This window comes from Bombus pyrosoma, linkage group LG1 (assembly GCF_014825855.1).
Source record: "Bombus pyrosoma isolate SC7728 linkage group LG1, ASM1482585v1, whole genome shotgun sequence".
NCBI lineage: Eukaryota > Metazoa > Arthropoda > Insecta > Hymenoptera > Apidae > Bombus > Bombus pyrosoma.
The window spans coordinates 15,392,936-15,415,984 of NC_057770.1; the positions used below are offsets into that span (position 1 = coordinate 15,392,936).

A 23,049-nucleotide genomic window follows, 5' to 3' on the forward strand; every position below is an offset into this window, starting at 1 on the left:
TAGCAGGAGCAGAGATTATCAGCGAGTGCGGAGGAAGAAGTCGGCGAAGTGGGAGGTGAGAGTACAGCACTTACTCAAGCAGAAAAAGAACGGGAACGAGAGGACAGAATAGGAGCCAGCGCTCTGAACCGATCACGAAGCATAAATCGACAAAGGTTGGTTGCGCACAGTACCGCTATGGAGAGTATTCAGGCTGAAAGCGAGCCGATAGACGAGGAGGACGATGTACCGTGAGTATCATATTTTCATTTCCTCGCACGACGATTGTATACAAAACGAGTGCTCTAGTAACGTGATTTTAATTATGTTCGTGTTCCTAGCAGTCCAGGTGGAATTCCTGCTCGTAATGCCCGCGGCGAACGCCTTCTACTTTTTCTTGGTATTATTGATATTTTGCAAAGTTACAGGCTTAAGAAAAAATTAGAACATACTTGGAAGTCAATGATACACGATGGTGTAAGTTCTATAGATCTCTCTTATTTTTCCTATGATGATCGATCTTTCTACGATTGTTTATAAATAGACGTACTATATTGTCATTCATTTTCATTTAATGTTTTGTATATATTTTAAAAAATGTGAATTATCTTTGTTTGCAGGATACTGTGTCTGTACATCGGCCAGGTTTTTACGCGCAACGTTTCCAAGATTTCATGGCGAAGACAGTATTCAAGAAAATACCATCACGTAAGTACCATCCTAATCAGCCGCTTCTAACAAATTTGACCTCAATGTTAACACTGAACAAGGCTCATTCTTAATTTGTAAGCAATTTTTTTAATGAGTTACTTACCATTATATTTTTGGGTTCATTAATATCGACTGACGTTTCTCGTAGTATCTCGTCAAATCGATTTAGCTATATGTCGTATAAAGCGTTAAGTACAAGAAAAATGTTAAGCTTTAAGTAGAAATTATAACGACAAGTATTTTTATCACCAACTGAACGTGATTAATTGAATTTTTCTGTTTATAGTAATAGCATCAATTACTGTGATTCAACTACATTATAAACAATACAATGTTATCGCATAGTACTTTTTACAAAAAAAAAAATGAAAAAATCTTTGAAACATATTTTAAATGTATGGATAGGTAAATGGGGGTGAACGAGAGTTCGGAAAAATTAAATTTCTAAGGGTAAAACGCTCAAAACTGTATGGTACTTATATGTTTACGTGCATAATTCTGCCATTTACAATTAAGTAGCGATGTAATGATCTTGTTTAAGATTCCAATTTGTATAGAACCGTAAGCCATAAGCTAGAGTTACGTATAACTATATATATTTTTTAGCTTTCTTATTATATAAGCGCTATCACTGAACGTTTAAATTTATTTATTCGATTCAGCGAAACATTATTTTATTTGTTCGTAATGCATGATAAGTTCACTATCGAATCGTATTATCAGCGGATCATTCGATTATGTAAATTTTCAATTCCATCGATTCCATTCACACATATCATTCCTTTATTTTTATTTCTCGGTTTATTTTCGATTTCTTTTTCTACTGAGAAAAGAAAAGAGCTATTCGAAGCGAGAATGAGCGAATATCAATTTCTTTCTATCATACTATTTATCACAGACAAATTTAGCCGTCCAAAAAAATTCTAATAATCGTAATAGTGACTTAAGGTAATTAAGTGACTGCAGAGAATGCGTTAAGTCCCGTGCGGATATCCGAAAACTATGTACGCATTTGACTGCGTCTCATATCGAATTTTAGGAAAGTTTTTAAAATGAAATTGTGTTTTATGTGTACGTATAGTATATACGCGACAATATTAATTAATGTTCGGAGAATATAGTTGGCAGCTTCGACGTCGATTTTTCGGATACCTGCATCTCCTTGATAAAGCAACGCTATCGATCAAATATCCTGGGTTTATTGAATGTCAGTTGGTCACTTTTGGGTTTTGTATTATGGTGTAACTAATTGCTAACACGGCACACATGTTTCTTAATATTTTTTTAATTTCGTTCAATTTCATAACGTTCTTTCAATTCGTTTTTCATTATTTTGCTCGTTTTAACATTCGATCTCATTATTCACTTCGCATTTCGTTTTGAAAACAATCATTTTTTTATCTTGAGATGTTTAGTAAAAATGCCATTTCACGAGTATAAAGTAATCAATCCACTGGTGTCCACACACGTAGCTGAGTATTTTGTTGCTAGTAATTCCGCTAATGTCGAGCAAAATTTTGCTAAGTAACGCACGTAGATTATCGAAGCATCTCGAGAAGCACTAGTAGCGATTACGATCGAATCGTATATAGAAAAAAGAAAAGACGAATCGATAATAAAACGTAAGTTTTTTGTCGGAAGCGCATCATTGTAAAGACAATTCCGTAACATTTCTTACTCTGGAACGTAACCGTCCCATATGAATAGAATTTTTAACGACATATACCCTACGTGTATCGAGTGATTTTCAGTCAAGTTTTCCCATCGTCGAAGTTCCTTAATCGTCATCGTATGAACGTGCCAAAGTTTTGTAAAACTATTTCCACGTGTTCCTAGTAGTGTACAAAATAGTAAATGGGTCGGGTTTACAGAGGTTTCTATTTTACGAACACGCGAGAGAGCAATCACTGACGACTTGCTGAAGCCTGCTATCAAAACAATGTCATAGATCGCACAAAATTCTTATAATAATCTATATAATAATAAATATAAAAATCGTATAATATTAATGATTGTGAAATTTCTTAATGATATGCAGTTCCAAAGAAGAAAGACTATAAATCTTTTATATACATATTTACTGTAATCATTTTTAAGTTATACAATATGAAATAATTTTGTGCGATCCATTGTAAAGTTTAAAAAAGTCCTTTACGACGTGTATAGTCGAGTATATTTTGGCAAAGCTAGTTAGTACGGTATGGATGTATCAGAGAGAGAGAAAGAGAGAGAGAGAGAGAAAGAGAGTACACGAGAGAGAATGTGAGAGAGAATTAAATGGTAGAAGTAGATACACGTTCTTTTTTATTGTGAAAATATTCAGCTATCAGCTCAACGTGGACACCAATGTACATATTTATATATTTTGCAATAAACATTTTCGCTGTTTACAACTTCATTTCATTTATAAAGCCTACCCGTACATGTTATGTTTCATCATCATTTATCATTCTGCTTTTATACTTTCTTTTTCTTTTCCTACCGATATTTATGTTATCAATTAATATTCCCATTACTATTTACCATTTATTACCATCACCGCTATATTACTGCTTTATTGCAACGTATACTATTATCAAACACTATCTCGTCATCCATTATAACTCTTCACGTTTCCTTCATCGTAGTCATGGGCTCATCTATAAGATTTTATTTTCTGCACTATACCGTCGCGTGACACTTTATGTACTGTCTTAAATAGCATATCATGCGATGTGTTTGTTGTTTGTGTTTAAACGTATATACGTTTGGGTTTTAATCGCCACCTGTTTACCACGTGTACTTTGCGATGCGATCACCTACTAAATTACGGAATTCATGAAACAACAAAAAGATCAACGAGACGATTTTCCATCGATCCCTCTTACCTCCATCATCTTTTCGATACTATAAAAATATTCTTCCATCTCTTTTTTTTTTCTTCTTTTTTCTTGTAGATCTTTCGTTCGATCGAAATGACCAATTTATTCGAATTACCATAAGTTTTGTATTTCGTTCTGAAGATACGTTACTAATAAATATCTCGCGCGGCGATGTGGATTATTCGAACGAAAACGCGGAATTTGTTTGTATCACGCGATCAATTTATTACGGCACCATTATTAATCCATGTTCTTAAAAAATCACCTCATTTAATGCGAACATAACGTGAGATATTACAGCTGAATTAAAAGTCAATCAAATTTCAGTTAACATCTCTCGAATTAGTTAAGTAATGTTTAAGATCCGTGAACTCACGCCACAAACAGAAAGTTATCCCCTGAGAAACACGTTGGTGGGACTAACGAGCCGCTATTTCAAGTGAAAAATAAATCGTTTTCCTTCTCTTACCATGCAATTGATATTCAGATCACCATTTTATAAATTAAAGTTTCACAAGCAAAAAGAATACATAATAAATAAATATAAGATCGAATAAATGTATCTACACGTTCGAATAATCGAACTTCCATCGCGATGAGAATCTCCAATCCTTGAAATGTAAATTAACTCACGATGGGACATGTAAAAAGATAAACGATACACTGTATTTATTTGTTTAATCATCTAATCGTTTAATTTACAAGATCATGAATGATACTCTTTTACCGTCACATTCTCCTTCTCTCTCTCTCTATGTCTGTCTGTCTCTCTCTCATACACACTCTCTCTCTCTCTCTCTCTCTCTCTCTGATCTACGACTCTATGTCGAGGCAAAACCGTAAACCACGCTTTCCTTTATGTTGCTATTTTTGATTCTCGACAGTCCCTATGATCTATCGATCGTTTTAATAATTCCGGTATATATAAAAGATGTTTAAGTACGGAGTTAGCTAAATGTTGATGTTTTTGTGTCCCGTGCACTTCTTTTCGTGTCAACCCCCAATGACCTGATCTGACCTGCTACCGATCGAAACTCGAAAATCGAATACCAAAAGTGGACCTGCCTGAGATTAAGGGGAATCATCGCAAATTCCGTAACCTCGTCACCAGCTACATAGGTAACTTTGTCTGTCTGTTCGTCCATCTGTCTGTCCATTTTTGTATAGTTGTACGTATAGTTGTGTTTTTTTTATTTCTCTCTTAACTCTCCGTCTTTTTTCACTTTTTTCTTTTGTGTGTGTCTCTCTCTCTTATATAAATTAACGTCGATCGTTTATATATGCTTGTATGCGTACACATTTTTCTCTCTCTTTCTGGTGTCGATCTGGTTTGTTGTTCCTTCGAGTCCCTTAAATTGCTCCACGATATTTTTCTATCGTCGTATTGCTGGATTTTTTCTTTTTTTTTTTTCTTTTTAATCGATTTTACCTTTGGTCTGTGTTTTATTTTATATTTCTTTGTTCTATACACTTACTGAACTATCAATATTCTTTCTATTTGTATCCGATCGAGTTTCAACTAATTTAGGCGCTTTTCTGTTTTTTCGCAAATACAGTCTTTGCTCAAAGTGAGTTTTTCTATATTGAAATTCAAGTAGCCACAGATACGTAGAACTTTCACAGTACTGGTTTTTCCTAGATCATACCTGTATCTATTGTCTGGCATGTGAAACCAATCTTTTTTTAGCATTTGTGAATCGTAGATTTAAGATTTAAGACACATTTACCTGTAAGTAAGAAAAATCGTAAATGTAAAATGCTTCCTTTGCAACCATCTATTCTATTCTTTTCTTTTTTCCTTTTTTTTTTTTAATCCAATCTTAACTTTAAAACGATTACATTCGAATGGAATTGCGTGTAACTGCAATCTGTTTCCCTTGAATATTGTATATAACGTTAATCTTCTATGATATGCTTATTGTTTGTGGATTTGGAGTCTTCTTTTTGATTTTTCTTTTCCTTGTTACTTTATTTCTAATCTCTCTTCGTATTTTGCCAGTGTTCGATACTCACCGTCACTTTTTTCTTTCATAACTAGACACTCTTTCCTAAATAGAAAATTTCCACTCGAAGAATTCATCTTTGCAACGCTTCTTTGATTGTCTTTCTCTTTTATATCTAATCGAACTTTCCAACACTATGTGAACACATGTATATACGTTTGATATTGCAAATGTAATTTTAGACAATTTATACATTGGATATGTAAAATGTACTCTGAACATCTTTGCCGATTATATCGAGAAAAGCGCATTCCACGCTTGACAAATAAATTCATAATTTATATATATATATATTTGTATACATACTTAATGTTTCAATAATCTCGTATAGTTGGCTAAAGAAAGGAGTGCAGAAGTTGTAGAAAAAATTTGATCGAGTTTTCCGCCCTCGTTCTGATTTTCTCTATTGCTTTTTTGCATCGTGAGATCTGCGTGCCTGGTTCGAATTCTCTCCCTTCTTCTTGTTATCACTTTCTCACACTTTTCTCTTTCCGTCCTTCTTTTTTAAGCTTCGACACGTTCACAATTTTTCAAGTACACCAAGTAATCACCCAACTCTTGATCAATGACCCTTTTTCTTCGCCAGAATCTAGGTCACCCTCCTCTCGAAAAGCATCTAAGGAACCACTATCCGATCCCATTTATAATCGCGATCGAGTTTTTATTATCGTACCGCCGATTTAGGTGACGTATATCCGAATTTTCGTTAGGAACACTTTTCTCTAGAACATAATCCACACACTATATATATTCGCATACTCACACATCACCCCGTTTTTAGCTACGATAACCACGAATTTAACACGTTGACTGGGGGTCACCGGTGACCGGCACTCGATTTGGCTATATGACCGACGACGCAGCAAATGTTAAAAATACATAATTATAAAAAAAAGGACAATCTAATAATTGTCTACAACGCCGTGGGAGTCACCGGTGACCGGCACTCGATTTCGCTATATAGCCGGCGACGCAGCAAATGTTAAAAGTACATAATTATAAAAAAAAGGACAATCTAATAATTGTCTACAACGCCATGGGGGTCACCGGTGACCGGCACTCGATTTGTCTATATGGCCGGCGACGCAGCAAATATTAAAAGTACATAATTATAAAAAAAAGGACAATCTAATAATTGTCTACAACGTCGCGGGGGTCACCGGTGGCCCTCACCACGTAAAATGCTTCAAGCATGATTTTATAACTCATTTTATTCGCTGCAAATAATATTTCAACATAATATGCATCGCATAATGAAAAGTCCACGTCGGCGCCTTGGGAAAACCATGGAAAATTCGTCTGGCAGTCAACGTGTTAAACCCAATATCGGAGCATACTCTCAAATTACGTATGCGAGTTGTGAAAAGCAGAACGACGGTGTTAAGTGCACCTTTATTCGCTTATTTTTACTGCAATCACAAAATTACACCGAGTGTTCACGGTATTACGTATTATGGTTTTTCTTATGAGTGACAAATCTATGAGAGAAGATAGAAGAGGACAAAATGCAATTTAGTATTTCTTATGATAAGTAATATATAATGGATTGAATATATTTTTTTAAATCATGATTTTAGTCATAATGACGAGACTATGAATGTCATTGATACAGCTACATATAATTCTTCGTATATTATATGAAAGTGGTTATTGAAACGAATTGAACAGTCTATAACACAGTAGAATTTGAGGTCGCTGAAATAGCGATTTTATGACAAATAAAATCTATCGGATAACAAATTTCTATTGTTTTGAACATAAAAGGCATAACAAACAGCAAAGAACCCAATGCATGGAATATTATTAGTTCAATAATTATCAACAACCTCTTTCATACGATGAAACGAAAATTACAGGTTATTTAATCATAGCTTGCTGCATTACAAATTTCACAAATGTTATTTAGACCATCATATTACGTATAAGAAATAGTACTATGTGCAATTTATATAATAATATTTATACAAAAATTTTATCCTTTTCTGCATTTCTCATGAATTTATCAATTACACAGGAGAAAAACGCTGAGAAGTAATAGCATGAACACTATTTCTATGGTCCAATTGAAACCGTTTGAGAAAATTCTTCCCATAATCGACTCAACGATGCTGAAGAAAAGAAAAGAACGTCTGGTTGCGTGCCTTAGCTCTGCCGTTCGTTTCTCTCCCGTACATGAGAATAATTTCCCAGAGATACGTAGCACATTGTCGAGACTCGCGGGCTCGTTCTAGTTAACTTTGTTGTTCGGATTCTAATCAGACCTGAACACAACGTATACAGCGATACAGTCTGATAGAAACCAATAGAAGCCGTGGTCACGCGTGTTCTAGCGATTAGAAATGTTCAGCGATCGCGATCGATCGAACATTTGTGAACGTCTGTTCGCCACGATACGTCACCATTGTGTCCATGTACGTATATATATATATACATATAGTAACGGACAAAAAACAGTCAAATGGTATGAAAATTATCATAATTTTACAAAAGAAAATCGTATCTGACAAGAACAGGCGATGGTCAGAAATATACAATAGTAAAAAATATTTAATAGGAAAGTCACTAATATAAGCGCATATTTAGCAACTTTGAACTTTTCTCTGTCCGCTATTGTATGTACATACAGAGACATGTACAACAAAGAAAATGTAGCGTGTAGCACAAGTGACACACACGTAACTCTAACTCTCTGAAGATTATAGAAAGACTAAAAGGCCCTCTCGCTTTTAGATCGGTCAGATCGATAGTAAGAGGGAAAAATAGAAAAGCTTTCGGTGTTGTGTCAGCTTGACTATCGATATATCGTAGACATTGGCGAGGAGATTAGATGAACAGACGAGGGTAATTCCTCGTTTTGCAGTAGTAGTTTCGTTTGTGCCTACCCCTGCCCGATAACGTAGAGAGATCAAAGAAGCGTAGCTCCAGACGTTGTGGAGAAAAAGTTTATTAGATTTAGCCGTGACAAGCAGTGCTGTAGCGAGATTCACTTTACATGGGTGTTGATAGCAAGTAAATTGGAATTTTTAGTTCAAGAAAAATTGGGTAGTTTACGCTTCGTGGTATGTATAATGTTCGACATTTTATTATAACATATTCAAAAACCTGTTGGCAATTTGGATGTAGTTTTATGCTTTAGTTATTGATAGTGTAATTAACACTAGAACCACCGATAGTTAACACGAAGCTATTTTTACCAAGACCAGTCAGAATGATTGGTCTTTAAAAAATACGTAATAATAGAATATTTTTATATTTATCGATTTATTACTTTCTTACAGAAGCAATTCCATGTTATGTAGTACATTTTTGGTATTATTAATCCATTTGGGACCATAATCTCTAAAAGAGGGTTCACACATTGCAGAACCAGTCATTTTCACTGGTGTGATCCGGAATTTTCCTGACAACTGATATCATGATATCGAATGATACGCGGTAAAAATTTAAAAAACGAGTAGCAAGTTGTAGAAAACGAGGAAACTGATTAATTGGGGTTCGATAAACAGATCGCAGCACCCTTTTGCACTTTGACTGGTATTGGTATAAGTAGCCTTGATACAAAATTATTTTGAGTTGGAATACATAAAGAACAAAATAAAATTCATTATATTATTCTTTTAGTTATCGTTGCGAAAGTCATTACATCAAAAAATATAACACGAAGTAGGAATTTTAAAATAAAATTGCAAAACCAGTCAATTTGACTGGTGTGGCAGTTCTAGTGTTAATACTAAATTAATATTTAATGATTAACAATTACTTATCTATAATGAACAAGTAAATGTTGATGTTTCTTATCGCTGGATATTGCTATAATGTGATAGAACATAGTAGAAAATTATATTGATCATATTGACAGAATATTATCATATACCTGTGATAAACAAATCGAAATATATACGATATATATAAAAATAAATACGATGTCTCAAAAAATTCAAAAGAATCGAATGAAATATAATAAAATGTCGAGATAGGACCACAAAGGGTTAATCGAGAGACCCGGTGGAAAAGTGGTAAAAGTGCATTTTTCCCGAAAATTAGATAAGTAGAAAAAACAATATAGATATACATATGATCTACACTTAACTGGACTTAATAATACTGAACAACCCCATGCAAGGCGCATTAATTGCGATACGGTGTTGCAGTAAATACGATGCGAAAATAGAAAGTCCGTAACGCAATGGCACGTGCGTAATGCGTTTCGCGACATACACGGCGTACACGAAGCGCAGCGAAGAACTTTTTCAAAACAAGTACGACGCTTCACGCATAAGCTAACACTTGCTACGGTACTGACGTCAGCTTTTGTAGCATTAACTCGTTTGACATCCCCTTACGATACATAGGCACCGTTCTGAGACTTTTTTTTCCAATTAATCGTTCCGATTTCCATGAGTATTTATCGATGTTCTTAATCCTGCACATCGATTCCATCTACATCGGTTGCAAAGGTACTAACAACATATCGATATGTGTTTCAGCGTTGAAACATTCCCCATCGAAGAGAAAAAGCATAACCAGGCCTCTCAGGCCCTTGGACGGTGACTTCGATTCAACCGGTGAGTTTGTTCGATGATTTACATTTCCTAGAAATTCATTCTTTTCCAATATCTGTTTCTAATTCGTTTCGTAAGCTTCACGTGTGGTCTCACGTGACCGCAAGTTTCGCGATTTCCGGACCATTTCAATGAGCTACATCATTTTTATGATATTTTCTTATTATTCGTTCTTTCTTTATTTGAAACACTTTGCACGTGTGTTTCAAGAATTATACACCTCACAACAAGTCCTTCAGAGAAAGCAGTGAATTATTTGGAAGCTTACAAGAAAATTATTTAGCTCATAACAAATAATAATATTCCATTCTTGTTCTTTCCATGGTTTTCTAACACAAGACTGAATTATTTTGATAATGTCACTTTTGAAATACGCTTTTGACTACCACTTGTTAGTTGTAATCGCAACACGGAGAAGATCGTTTTACAATTACTATAGTCGAGAAATTGGATCTGGTCCGAAAATCGCGCAAATGTTATACGAACGAATACTTTCCACGATTTTATTATTGGCTTTGCGCTGAATTTCACATGTGTAGCCAGGCACAGCGATCAGTGCAATAAACTTAGTTCCGGCATACCAACGTTCCCCGTGTCCAAAACATTCACCACGATCCCTGTCAGTGTTGGCGCCACGAAATGCCATTGAACCACCATCCTCTATCAGCCGTTCCTTTTGACAAGATATTCTGCCGCTTTTACGAAGATTGCTCGCGCGTGCTTTCACGTGTTGAACACGTATGCCTGTTCGTATTTCGTGTTGGTAGGTAATCCATTATTTTACGATCCTATTAACCCTGCGGAAATCGCGGTTCATCTGATAGACACGTGAGAAGATATTGGATGTACAACGTATCGTAAATAGAACATATTTCCGCAATGATGATAGTACAAAGACTGGGGAACTGAGAGGGGGAAGAGAAAAAAGTGTGGGTAAAAAAATAAAGGGGGAAGTTGACAAAGAAGGAAAAATGGTGCAACGGAAGGGAGGGGTGTAGAGAAAAAGAAGGAAAGGCTAGGAAGCAGGAATGAAGAAAATAAAGAATAAGAGGAGCAGCAGAGAGGAAGATAAATATGGGAAAAAAAACAGAGAAATAAAGGAAAAAATGATGCAGAGCGTTGAGTGGTGGAGTATAAACTGTGGAAGGGTTAAAGAAAAAGGTAGAGAAACTAAACTACTAAGAGTAGCGCATATCTTCATTCCTACTGATTTCGTAGTATGTATAAGCAGAAATAATCTAATGTCTGTTGTAATAATCTATTTTTTGATGTTATATCGTATTACATTACATTAAGAAAATGAAATATATATTTTATATATTCCATTCAGTTTTTAGATCGCAACCTCCGCAGGGTTAAATTTGATCTCGTATGAGTAAAACTGGGAAATAGTATGGTTTTCCCATCGAGACAAACATTTTTTATTAGAATTTCATTCTCATTTCGCAATTGATTTGATCATTTTAAACTCGCCAACAAACTATAAAGTAACCAAATCGCGTGACAATATCTCGTGAATCTGATACAATCGATAACATCGAAGAGTTTAATGAATCGCCAGAAATAAAGAAAAAACATCAAAGAATACAATTCAACTCTATCGTGAATTATTGCGTATCGAAAATATCGAGAATTTATGGCTTTATCCGCTTGTCAATCGTCCCATGAAAATCCGTTTCATTCTGTATGCAGACGCAAATAACGTACGTATACAGCTTTCTATCGTGAATGTCAGTCGAATGCGCGCATTCCGACCATCGAATCCCTCTCTGTTTTGCCTCGAACGTCCCTTGCTCGAATCCCTTTTTTCTATTTCGGGACATCTCCGATCCGTGACTGGACAGAGAGACTTTGGAAATCGAAGAGCAATAAATCAACGTAGATGGTCTCTGTACGATCGCGAACAATGAAAACAATGGGAACGTGGACGTGGTTTTGTAGAAAATGTGAAAACGCGGAAGTTTCTCTGTCCGATCAAGAGTCGCACTCATGGTGATACGGTAATGGTACATGGTGTTGTATGGTGGTTTAGCGGTGCCGACAACCGGAACTTCGACAATGCATGCTACGTCACCCACGAAGGCTGGTGAGTCTCATACGATCATTTATTTTCCTAATATCCGTTTATTATCGTTGTCTCTCTTGTGTCGATTAAACGTCCAATGAAGAATCCTCGACATTTCTGTAACATCTAGTACGGTGAAAGAATACGTGAGATAATAAATAACAAGATACATGTAATAGGGATATTTGCGATAAAATTGAAAAAGATATCTAGAAATATTATTGAATCAATCACTATCACTGATAAAGCAGTCTCGAATGATAGCCATCCGTTGTTCTGTTGTTACGTACTTACATATTAATATTTTCTCTCTGAACGAGCGATGTCACGTTGCTTCGAAATTTTAAACGATCTAAACCCTCTTGCGCAATAGCGCTAATATCGTTAATTAAAGTTTTCAAAGTCGCGAGAGTTACAAATTATCAAAACTAAAAATTACTTTTGCAAAATGATGATTACCCCATTTTATTTAAAATTATGAAATAAAATCTTATAGCCTGTACCCCCTAAGTCGTCGTCGATTCACTAATAAGTATAATTAGAGTTGGTAAATTATTGCCCAGAGGAACCTTGAAATGCTTTTCGCCGAAAGACATTTCATTTCCATCCAACTTAAATGAATCACCGCGAATATCAAACTCGCACGCGATACGAAGATTTTCGGTTGAACGACTTCTCGAAGCAACGTTGCACGATTCGTATCGCCACGCGACCTCTCACTCACCCAGCTTCTCTGTTTCTATCTGCCCCATCTCTCTGTCTCTCTCTGTCTCTTTACCCGACTTGATCACCGTTGTCGCTGTACACGCAACCCTCGTGCACTCGATCTACCCGTTTCCGGCCACCATCGTACGACCTTGGAAACCGCCCATCCTGGACGACACAACGAAAACAGTAACCCCGACAGACGCTGCGATCAGCACGACCAGCACGGTGATGTCAACCGGTTCCGCGCCAATCGCCACCTCCACCCCCGTGAACTTCGCCGCGGGCCCGGTGAGTCCGCCTCCGTTGACCTTGGCCGCGGGTCCAGGCCTTTCTCATCACGAGCCACCGGTGACGACCTCAGCGGCCAAGGTCACGAGCTACCCAGCCGTCCTGAAGGGCAGGACCGCCGCCAGTCCACCGAATCCGAATCTGGTACCCTCCGGCAAGATTCCACCCCCTGTTCCTCCAAGAGGTACCGGTCAATCGAGGACCACGAGGTCCTCTGAGGAGCACCGTGGCCCTGCAACAGCCACCTCCACGTCCTCGACATCCAGCCGAGGTGACGAAGCAGCCATAATCACGAGATACCGCTTGCATGAAAGTTCGAGCATCCTGCACCATCTTCCCACACCCGATTACATTTCCACCGTTTCTGCTGCGTCCGCCGTCACTACTTCTACTACTACTTCTACTATCTACTCTGCTGCTACGTGTACTACCTCTTCTTTGCTGCTCTCCGCTGGTACCACCACTACCACCGCCACCTCGAACACCGCAAACTATTACTCCGATTATAAAAATGCTACCGATACATTCACTACTTCTATATCCACCACCGTCAATACCAACGTGTTGCATGCGCGTACATCAACTCCTGCATACCTACCCCCTCGGTACGACAGTCTGATGTTCCACGATCGAACGACCGACGTGGCTGCAGCTGCCTTCCAAAGCATTCACGAGGAACAAACGCCCATACGTTGGAATGACCGTTGGCCGGCCGAGGATGTTTACGAAGAGGAGGAGGAATTCGTGAGCGTGGAGAAGGTCGATGGTTCGTACGTGATTAGAACCAGCCCTTATCCGTTCAGACCAGAGAGAGGGAACTTTAAGCGAAGGGAGAAAAATATTTCAACTAATCTTGAAGATTCTGTAGATAGCGGAGAGAAGAGAACTACAAGCTCGAAGGCTGATCACATGGCCAAGTTCACGTACTTCTTGAACCCTGCGTCTAGACCAGAACTAATGAACTACAAAATGTCGCGGAAGGATAAGAAGCACTCGGAGACCTACTATGAGCTAATGAAGAGGAAGCAGAAGGAACTGGAATCCTCGATCACGACGATCACGACGATAGCGCAAAGGAGCAAGATCGAAGCTACCAAGATGGACAGATCGAATACTACGATAAGTAAACAGGAAGAGGATCCTGAGAAAAAGATCGAAGTTCAGAGGCTCATGGATCGGAGGAGGGATAGTAAACTGTTGAGAAAGATCAGAGAAAAGTCTGCTCAAAGAAGGAAGAAGTTAGCTCCTGAACCATCGCCAAAAATGCAACCTTTTAGAGATCCAACGAGGGTGAATGATAATTTTGAATATTTTGAGAAGAAGAGGAAAATAGACACTGGGGAAACTGCGCCTTCGCCTTCCAGACCTGATTATGGGAATGATGGGAGTTTGAACAAGTCGACGAGTGATGTGAAAATGTTGGAAAATAAAGAAAACCAGATTGTTCTTAAGAGTGATACGAGAACCTTTTTGGTTACGAAAGTTGATGAAGAGGTTCCGATAAAATTAAAGAATATTGACATGCTTTATTCGCGTGAGAATGTGAGAGAAATTGATACCAGAAATAGTAAAACATTTATAGTACCTAATAAAGTTCAAGTAGATCGAGAAAATGACAAAATATATGCAAAATCGAGATCGAATCCCACATATAATGAAAAGCTGAAAAAGAGCAAGAATGAAAATTTTAATATTCTAAAATCTCTGACCAAGTTTGATAAATCGAAAGGCGAGTTTCAAGAGCATCCTTCAAACATTTTGATACCTAATACTTCCTTTTTACACGGCTACGGAAAGTCTCAAAAGAAAACGTTGTAACCAAGAAAAAAGCTAATGTTAAAATTAAATATTTTTTTTATCGGTGTAAAGGGACCAAAATATGAAAATATGTAAGGGATCAATAGAATATTTGAAGCATTAAAAAATGTACAACACGGAACACGATGATGCGAAGAATTAAAGGAAGTTTCGATTTGGAACTTGAAAATGCGAAACATACTCTGAAAGGAGTATTACTCAATTAGCATATTCTAAAAAAAACTTTTCTCTCCCGCATGCGCAAATACACTTTGAGTTATTCTTCCTGTTTTTTCATCTTTCATCACACACACACATTCTCTCTCTCTCTCTCTCTCTCTCTCTCTCTCTCTCTCTCTCGTCTGTCAGTTTGTAACGATATAGATCTGTTTAATCAAAGACTCATGCAGAAACAAGAAAATATTTTTCCCACTATTACTTCTATGAGAACGAAGGAGTTAGTAGTTTTAATGTTTAGGTATTTTCTACCACTAGATGATGCACTTTGTCGTTACTGTTCTATTGTATACTCTGAACTCGATGCCGTATCGACGTCGATTTTATAGCGTCGACCAGGTATCGTTTGAAATGTCGCAGCCGACTGTCCTCGGCACGCAGAAGTTCCACGTTTGAGAATGTAGTGCGTGTAAGAATTGGTTTATTTCTGGTCTCGATTGCAGTATATTATATTCCTGCATGCGTAGCGATCTTCTATCCGTTGATAGGACAACAATAGACGTAACTTATGGAAACGTAATCGGAAGAGACTTTTAAATGCTATTATTATATTTTGAAATACTTCGATCTTATTCTATTTAGTATTTATAGAATTTGATATAGCTATTGTGATTATCTATTATAATATTAAAAGCCGGCGATTGTTTGAACGTTTAACCCTTCCTAGGTAACCGATCAGTATTTCACTGGAGAATTCCCGCGAAACGTATTTCTATTTTTCCTGAACAACATTTCGAACTCTTTAACCCTTAGAGTGCTGAATACTCGGAGCCTATGCCATCTGTACGGACGGCACCCTGCCAGCGTTGACGATCGCTGTGGACTGAATACTTTTTCGCTATACTGAACTCTGTTGATTGACTATTCAAAGCGCAAATCGTAATAAGTTATAGTAATTCTTTTGCGCGAGATTAAATGATTCAAGAGCGTTATTTTTTAGTATTAATTATTTATTATAAACATTGAAATTTACAATGAACTAGAATTTGGGTAGTAAACTAGAAAACAATAAACTAGAAAACTAAATTTAGCAAATATGACACAAGTTAATAATTCAGTTGTGCGTGAAAAATTTCAAAACAATCATCGATACGTAATCCGACATCGCATTTTCTGTCGTTCGTTCTCTTATTTTTCACACAAACAACACATTTCCTTCTTGATAATTGTGTTGTGCCGGTACGATTATTCTACCAAATGTCCAAATTCGACGAATCGTGAATGCAAAGTATTAAATAAAAAAAAGAAAGAAAAGACAGTTTCTTCGAACGCGGCATTAACATTGAAATGCATTTATATTTATCTCACACAAACGTAATAGTATTACTTCTGCATAGGTGCTCGGAAAAATTGACAAACGCATATATGCGTCCTTAGTCCACAGCGATGGCTTTCGCCAGACGCATATATGCGTCCTTAGTCCACACCGATGACTTTCGCCAGACGCATATATGCATCCATAGCACTCTAAGGGTTAATTGAAAGGCTGAAGGTATAATTTAGTAGAGACTTTAAGAAATGTTCCAGAATCTTGTTCTGTCTTTTGAAAGCCTAGTACAGTAAAAAAAGCCACGCCATAAACGATCTATTTTGCCTACGAAGAGTAAAATATGATTGCGTAGGAAGTGTGAAGATAAAAAATTAAAGTTTCCAGGAAAAAGAGTGCAAATAGTTACGTCTATATCTAAAAGGTGTATTTAAAAATTGTCAGTCCTGTTGTGCATCGTTTGGTTGTCTGAACAGGACAGAATCTTATTGGTGTGTTTGTATGGTGTGCTCTTGTACCACAATAAAGGGACGTTCACACAAGTGTACTATTTACGCTGCAAATACCCTTCTCCGAGCAAAATATCAAGTTGCTGTATGACATGCTGGCTAAGTAGTTTACTGTTTGTGCACCTCTGTAGACACGCAAGTAAATGTAGCTTTAGAATCGCAATATATGTATAACTGTTGTCCCACTACGTCAAGTTAGAATGGCTTATTCGAACTGACTTCAATAGGAAGTACTGATTAGTTTCTAACGTCACGATTATTTACTCGAACAGCAATGCTGCTGCCAAATTTAATAGCCTAAATTTAATTAAAAAGTGTTCAAAGTACGCTTATGCAACGGAATCTCATTCGCACCGTGTATTGTTTAATAAACGTTGGAAATGCTCGTAATTTTATTTTTTTAGCAACTGCTTACTGTGATCAATACAGCGTCAAGTAGGTAGCCATTCAAATCCTTCCCAATCGTCTCCTGTTACAAAGAAGTAGTTTTCAATTTTTCACATCCGTTTCTTTGGCCCGATAAAATAACGTGCAAAACTTTGATCGTGGATTATTATATTTTTAGTATTTTACACGGTGTAAAAGTGAATATAAAATGCAATATTAATAATTAACACGGGTGTATTTATTTGTCTGCTTGAGCACAATGTAAAAAATATTTATTATATCGGGTTAGCAATATTTGCTCAAAATTGTTGGAAATATTTTTTATTTTTTCGCCTCTGAAGGGCGAAGTCTTTCCACGCTAACGACTCCCCCCCCTGTCCTTAGAACCCTTCACGACAAAGCAAGCATACTATATCGTGTTCATTAGGGCTAACTGTAGTGCGCTTTTTGTAGGTGGCACCCTTCCTTCCACTTGTTCCACCCCGCCCCCGCCCTTTGACGATGCAGTGCGCTCAAATGACCAGACCTTGGCTTCTGGTGGTCAACTTCAACAGGGTGCACCGACCACGATATTAGCGAGCAGTCTAAGCAGTGCTCACTCCAAGCAGAACAAGGTTGTGCACCATGTCACTCTCACAAAGACTTATCACGATGCCGTGAGGTGAGCGAACTTTTATTTTCTTCCATAATTTCCACAAGAAATTCTGTCAAGTCGAGAGATCTCGTATTTATCGAATTAAATTGAATATAAAATATTTAACATTTGTAAACGACAACAACAACCGTATGTACTTCCAGATGATACAGCGATTTTATTGTTTGTATTTCCAACAAAGTAATTTGCAAATTCCCCATGGAATTTGACATCAAATTAAATTACAAAAATAAAGGATGACTGTCCTTCGAAACCAAAAACTCGTGGATAATTATACTTAGCGATGAAAATCCCAACAATTCTTTAATGCATCAAAATGGCACACTAATCTTCCTACCGTTAAAGCAAAATTTATTCGCAAAATATACACCGTACGAAATTTTAAAGAATCGTCTCCTCTTATCACTTTCATTTTATACCGAATTCTGTGCCCGGACATTTTGTTTTTAATCATTTTGATGTCAATTTTTATCACGGAATAATCTTCTCCAAATTTCTTCTCGCTTTTATTCGTTACGATAGAACTATTCATAACAGCAATCATCTAATTATTTCGAACAGCGTAAGAGTCTTTCGAAATTCACATGAAACTCATGATTTTGAAATTTTTGATACTAAACATAAAACAATTAAATACATGGAACTCGATTAATATTTCAGCATATCCGACGTACACTTGGAAAGCAGCGGTAGCGGAAGCGGAAGCGGCGGAAGGGAAACGAAATCTTCGTTGAGCGTAGAAAGCGGTGGTAGTAGTCGAGGAGGTGGGGGTCTGACCTGGACACCACCCGCTGGCAGCGCCGAGGGCTCTACGCCCACCTGGACAGAGGGCACGCCGTCCTTTACCGAGAGTTCCAGCAGCGGTGACGCAGGTAAGTTCCCGTACGCGCTCAACATCTACTACGCCACCTGAAGGCTCCCACTACGTGCCTCGAAGATTCCTTCGTTCTCTTCTTCTTGTTGTTCTTCTTCTTCTTCTTCTCTTCGACCTTCGCGACAAAAGGATTTGCATCGGGCGTGACCATCCCGTTGATTGCCCTGTCGATTTATAATGGCTGACTGGTGAAATGATATAAAGTTTCAAGTAATTTAACATAAAATTTGAAAAAATATTAACTTCAGATTTAGGCTGTAACCTAAATAAGATCAGACTTTTTTGCTTGTTACTTTTGAGAGGCTGGTATTAGCCATGAAAGTTTCAATGCATTTTATAAGAGCGATATTTTTATGAAAATAAAATTTTGCCAAATTTTATTGTCATTGATCTATTTTATAACAATAATTACGAGATATTTCGAAGCCAAAAGAAGTTCCCATAAAATATTATTTAATCTGTTTGAAATAATAACACTGCATATATACAGTGTTTCCTTGTATGTTCGCATATTTTCGTAAAATAACTTTCAAAACACTAACGTTTATTATGATTATGTTTATCCTTTATTTTTATATAATTTACAGTGGTTCACGAAAGTATTCTCACGCTTACACTTACGAATTTCAATTAATACAACGAGGTGTGCTGAACTAATTTGTTAAAACAATTTGGTATCTATAGCGACGGGAAAGTGTCAAGATTACGTCAGTAAAATTTGAAAACGATTCAAAAATGTAGACAGCAATTGTGACACATTTATTAGAAACATTCATGATCAGTGTCTCACAACAGTATTCGAACGCTGTTGATAGTTTTTCATCTTCCTTTGCACCGAATGTAAACATCATTGCTAAATGAAAATATTGGTACGTTCACTTGATGTTAGGATATCGTTTCAGTAACAGTAACGTAAAAGTGTGAACAATAGTATTTACAATGAATAGCAAAAAGTCTGAAACAAAAGTGTGAAAGAGAAATGATATTGCGATTACACGAGGACGGCAAATCATATAACGAGATTGCCGGAATTGTGAACAGAGGTAAGTCCACAATACATTATATCGTAAAAAGGTCAAAGGACGAGGGAACACTTGCAAACAAAGCTCGATCGGGTCGACCAAAGAAATTGACTGGAAGAGAGGAGAAAGTTATCATTTGCGAATTAAAAAAGAATCCTACTACATCCGCTCCTCAACTGGCAAGTATGGTAGCTGATATGTTTGATAAAGAAGTTTACCCGGAATTATGTCGACGAATCTTACGAAACAATGATTTTCATGGCAGAGCACCGCGAAACAAGCCATACATTAATGCGGTAAATCATAAAAAAGATTGATTTTGCAAAAACCTATATTAATAAAGATAATTCTTTTTGGGACAAGGTCATCTTTTCGGGCGAGTCAAAGTTTAACATTTTTGGCTCAGATGGTCAAAATTATGTGTGGAGAAAACCAAATACGAAATTGGAAATTCCGCATTTACATGAAACAGTGAAACACGGAGGTGGATCGCTCATGGCGCGGGGGTGCATGACTGCCAGTGGCACTAGAAATTTGATATTTATTGATGGAATACTTGATAAATATAAGTATTTAAATGTTTTAAAAAATAAAGAAAGTGCCCGTAAATTAGGATTATTGGAAGATTTCCACTTCCAACAAGATAATGATCCTAAGCATACTGCTAGAATTGTGGAAGAATGGATCGTATATAGCACACCACACATGTTAATTACTTCATCGCAAAGTCTACACGTAAATCCGATTGAAAATTTATGGGCTGAAGTCGGAAGAAGATGAAATAAATTTCAGATAATCTCAAAGCAAGCATTGAAAGATGAAATTATAGAAATATGGAATTCCGTTGAGTGTAGTTTTACAAAATCATTGGTATACAGTATGGAACGTCGATTGAGACACACTATTGCTGCTGAAGGTGGTCCAACAAAATATTAATATTAAATAATTTAATAATATACGTAGCGTTCAAATACTTTTGTGAGTCACTTGCAATGCGTGCTTCCATCTTCCTTCTGCTTGTCTGAGCAAATTACTTTAATGTACACTATTTTGGCCATTCAAGTTTGCATACGTAAGCGTTCGGATCCGTTCATGAGCCACTGACATATTTAATGAAGGTAGCCTTCGTAGGATGCACAAGAATTTCGTGACTGTAAGATCTTTGTTTCTGCGGAATGATTTTCTCTTCATTACGTTCGTTACTTGCTTAATAGTTACTGTTGCTTTTGTTAGAACACAGATAAATAGAACAGTTTCTATTGAATTTCGCTATACAAAAGGTGTAAAAACCATTGATGTTAATGTCATTCATAGTATAAAGAAGGATAGCCTCGAGCAGTAAACAGATAAAATTCAGCAAACTATAATCATTTATCTTGTGAAAAAGAAAATAGAATAATTAAACGGCAAAACGTGCGACTTAATTCAACGATGATATTGTATCTTTTTAAATCGAGGTCATTTTCGAACAATGTCGATTTATGGGCAATCAACGCGGCGCTCGCGCCAGCAATCAGAAGTCTGATTAACGTGCCACGATTTAAGGTAGTGTTCTGAAACGAGCGACAGTACAACCGTTGTCCAAGTAATTCGAAGCACTGCGTATTAAGCTCGTAATATTAAGCTTATGTCGATAGAAATATTATTTCTGCTATTTGTAAACGGGGAATCACTCCGTGCTAAAATAAATGTGTAAAATACATAGAGACTCGTGTTACTAGCTAGCTGTTAATTCAGGTACATGCCGCATAATCATCGAGATAAATAACGATAGTGTTTCTATGATCATGACACAAACAATACCTACATGCTGTTAACCACCTACATCGATTGCATTCTGTGTACGAACGTTATTACATAATCCGGAAACTAAATGAGTTTTACAGCAAAATAAGTTAGATCGTTTTGCCATGGTATACTCGTCGTACCTCATTCTTCGTTATATTTTAACAAAATTCATCTAATCACGAAATCATCGTTGTGATACTGATTTGTACGAAGAATTAAAAGTGTTAATCTTGTTAAATGACTTACGTTACATAGGTTTAATTCTAGTCTCAATTACATACCTTGTACTCGTTTTAATCGAATTGGAAAGGTCATGCGACGAATTGATCATAGTTGAAGGAAAAAAGAATGGAAAGGAAAAGGAAGTTAAAACGAATAACAAAAACTCAGTGCCTAAATTTAATCTCATCGCCTATGTGTTGTAGACCATGTCTCGAGGTTATTCTCCGTAAGTGTTACGGTAAAAAATGCTCTTAAGATCATCGATCGTGTAACATATACCGCGAAGGTGCTTGTCGTGAAAACTAAAGTAACGATTAATATTAAAGCAGAATGAAAGCTGAAACGAAAAATGGGCGAGCATCTTCGGTTGTTTCTTTAATTAAATAATTACGATACAATCCAACAACCACTTTTCTTAGTCCTGTCTAGGTGATTTGAAAAACCTTGTCAAAATATTCGAACACATTTATTTCTCCACGATGAGAGCGACAATAAAGCGACTAATTGCAAAAGGAAAAAGTACACGAGATCTCATTCTCGCTGAAAAACCCCATATACACACGTTTCTTTTACTTCTTTTATGATGCCTTTTAAAGCAAGAATGGCCATCGCCTAGAACCGATGTTACCTCTCGAGATAAGTCCAAGCTTTTCCTTTTTCTCTATCTCTGTAATTTTCCCTTTGATTTTTCGCTACACTCGCATATGAATATCGTTATGTGAAATAGCTACACACGCTTCTTGTCACACGTAGTCATCGATTAGAACGATGCACGCTTTTTTCTTATCGATGCATCTTGATAACTACAAATAAAGATCTCGAAAGGACCATCCGTATAAAATGAAAAATTACCTCACCACACACTTTCAATAATCACACGCTCTTTGCATGAGATTTAGAATAAAACGAGAAGAAAATGATTCTATGATCTGCTGGTCCTTTCGAAGAGCAGGCTATTTATTATAAATTTAAAGTTTCTCCTTAGTTTCTCTTTCCTATAGATAGCCGATTCGACTCAAACACTACCACTAGACAAACACGTATCTACGCTTCGGTGATCGAGCTACAGCAACAGGCTGATCTTTATTTTGCACTATGACGATTAACGATAATT

The 23,049-nt window shown here is 36.8% G+C and overlaps 1 protein-coding gene across 17 annotated transcripts in view; it reads left to right on the forward strand.

Annotated features, from left to right (window-relative positions):
- Positions 1-23,049, forward strand: part of LOC122570868 (phosphatidylinositol 4-phosphate 5-kinase type-1 alpha-like) — a 40,028-nt gene that overhangs the window by 4,907 nt on the left and 12,072 nt on the right. For 5 of the 17 annotated variants that reach the window (XM_043733774.1, XM_043733767.1, XM_043733868.1 and 2 more), the window contains 10 exons: positions 4-230; positions 321-456; positions 600-687; positions 4,608-4,670; positions 5,108-5,119; positions 10,042-10,119; positions 12,149-12,202; positions 13,077-13,448; positions 17,828-18,035; positions 18,690-18,901. In XM_043733774.1, the coding sequence (XP_043589709.1) occupies positions 4-230; positions 321-456; positions 600-687; positions 4,608-4,670; positions 5,108-5,119; positions 10,042-10,119; positions 12,149-12,202; positions 13,077-13,448; positions 17,828-18,035; positions 18,690-18,901 (1,450 nt within the window). The remainder of the gene's footprint in view (positions 1-3; positions 231-320; positions 457-599; positions 688-4,607; positions 4,671-5,107; positions 5,120-10,041; positions 10,120-12,148; positions 12,203-13,076; positions 13,449-17,827; positions 18,036-18,689; positions 18,902-23,049) is intronic. The other 12 variants (XM_043733792.1, XM_043733811.1, XM_043733783.1 and 9 more) reach the window with 12 other exon arrangements.